Source organism: Dichomitus squalens (assembly GCF_000275845.1).
Source record: "Dichomitus squalens LYAD-421 SS1 unplaced genomic scaffold DICSQscaffold_489, whole genome shotgun sequence".
In the NCBI taxonomy this organism is placed as follows: Eukaryota; Fungi; Basidiomycota; class Agaricomycetes; order Polyporales; family Polyporaceae; genus Dichomitus; species Dichomitus squalens.
In genome coordinates this window covers 1-2,135 of record NW_006767371.1, presented here as the reverse complement: position 1 = coordinate 2,135, position 2,135 = coordinate 1, and the positions used below count along the sequence as shown (strand labels likewise).

At 55.8% G+C, this 2,135-nt stretch overlaps 1 protein-coding gene across 1 annotated transcript; it reads right to left on the bottom strand.

The window, feature by feature from the left end:
- Positions 1-219: 219 nt before the first annotated feature.
- DICSQDRAFT_74825 (uncharacterized protein) lies at positions 220-774 on the bottom strand (the record flags this gene model as incomplete). Its single annotated transcript, XM_007371933.1, has 1 exon — positions 220-774. A coding segment is annotated over one exon (555 nt), but the record flags the coding sequence as incomplete, so codon positions are not given.
- Positions 775-2,135: the final 1,361 nt, after the last annotated feature.

Sequence of the window (2,135 nt, the reverse complement as noted above, 5' to 3'; positions counted from 1 at the left end):
ATGTTCTTCGGGCTCACCGGCTCCCCCAGCACGTTCTCCGCGTTCATGAACGACATCTTCAAGGACCTTATTGTCGAGGGAAAGATCACCGTGTACCTGGACGACATACTCATCTTCAGTAGCGACCTTACGGAACATCGCAAGGTCGTGCACGAGGTCCTCAGACGATTAGAAGCGAATGACCTCTTCCTAAAGCCGGAGAAATGTCGGTTCGAACAGTCACAGATCGAGTATCTGGGCATGATCTTCTCCGAAGGACGCGTGGGCATGGACCCGGTCAAAGTCAAGGGAATTGCAGACTGGCCAACTCCTCAGAATGCTTCGGACGTACGGAAGTTCCGTGGCTTTGCCAACTTTTACCGATGATTCATCCACGACTTCAGTGCCATCTGCAAACCGCTGGACCGACTTACGGGCAATAACCCCTGGCAGTGGGGCGAGGAAGAGCAACGCGCGTTCGACGAGATCAAACGACGGTTCTGTGAAAGTCCGGTCCTCTGCATCTATGACCCGGAATGGAAAACACGAGTTGAGGTCGACGCCTCCGGGTACGCCACCGGTGTGGTCCTGTCCCAAGAGGGCGATGATGGAAAGTTTCACCCGATCACATACCACTCCGAGTCCATGAACGATGCTGAACGGAACTACAAGATCTACGACAAGGAGATGCTCGCGATTATCCGTGCCCTGCAAGCGTGGCGTCACTACCTCGAAGGTCTCCCCTCCCAGTTCGAGATTGAGTCGGACCACAAGAACCTCGAGTACTGGAGGACGGCGCAGGCGCGATGGGCCCTGTATCTATCGTGGTTCGACTTCGTCATCACCCACAAGCCTGGTGTCTCTAACGGACGCGTGGACGCGCTGTCGAGACGACCGGACTATCAGCACGGTGATGGTGAAGACAACCTGGCTCGAACGGTGCTCCGTCCCGAACAGTTCCGTATCCTGGCGAGTCGACGAGGACACCTTGCGGTCGTACCGGACAAGGCCCTCCTGAAGCGCACCAGGGAGTGTCAGAACTTCGAACCTGCGGTCGTGGAAGCCCTGAAGCATGTGAAGAAGCTCGGCCCTGCAGCACTGCGAAACGACCTGGTCGATTGGAACATCGAACAGGATCTCCTCCAGTACCGAGGCAAGATCTACATTCCGAATGATCAGGAGCTGCGGACCGAGCTGGTACAGCTTCACCACGACTCTCCTCTGGCAGGACACCCCGGAGTTTGGAAGACGGTCGAGCTGCTGTCGCGCAACTATCTGTCACAGCCAATGAGCTGTGCCACCAGATAAACAAAGACAAAGCTTACTAGTGAAGGGGTTGGTGCTGAGAGCGAAGCAACCACAAGTGACACAGCAAGAGATGATGCAAAGATGTAGATTCCCTAGACTAGAAGGGGCAGTGAGAGGTAGGGCTGCTAGCTACCTACAGAAGAGATGGGTGATCGACGAGAAGATCAAGTCTGAGGTTCCCTGCCTCAGACTCCCTACTATTTATACAAATGCAATGGTGCACAGACCAGGTACCTATTTGTCCCTGCTTGGTCAGAGTCTGCTGACTCATGTCCTGCCTCCTGACCTGTCACATGATGTCCTCATGACTGATACCTGAGTCATGCTAAGTCCGGGCTCCCTCCGATGAGTAAGCACCCCTGCTGACGCGTGGGTCACCTGCCAGTGAGTGAGGCTGGGCGCTCCCGGACCCCACAAGGTCCTGGGTTCGATCCTGGCTCCTCCACTTTCCGATATGAGTTGCTCGTGGTAAAGGTGGGCGTCTGTCCTGGTTCACATGACCCCTAGGTCACGTGGCACGAGAAAACTGTGACACTATCACTGGTACGGCATGGCTCAATTCGTGAAGGACTACGTACGGACTTGCGACACTTGCCATCGAGGGAAGACGTCGCGCACGAAACCCTATGGATCGCTGCAGCCGAACAAAATCCCGGAGGGTCCGATGCGCATCATGACGACGGACTTCATCGTTGGACTTCCCAAGGTCACGGTAGCCGGAGTCGAGTACGACGCCATTCAGGTCATGGCGGACCGGCACAGCAAGATGGTACACTTCGCTGCAACAGACGAGGAGGTCGACGCTGAAGGAGCTGCTTGGAACCTCATCCGCGATCACGTACGCCTGC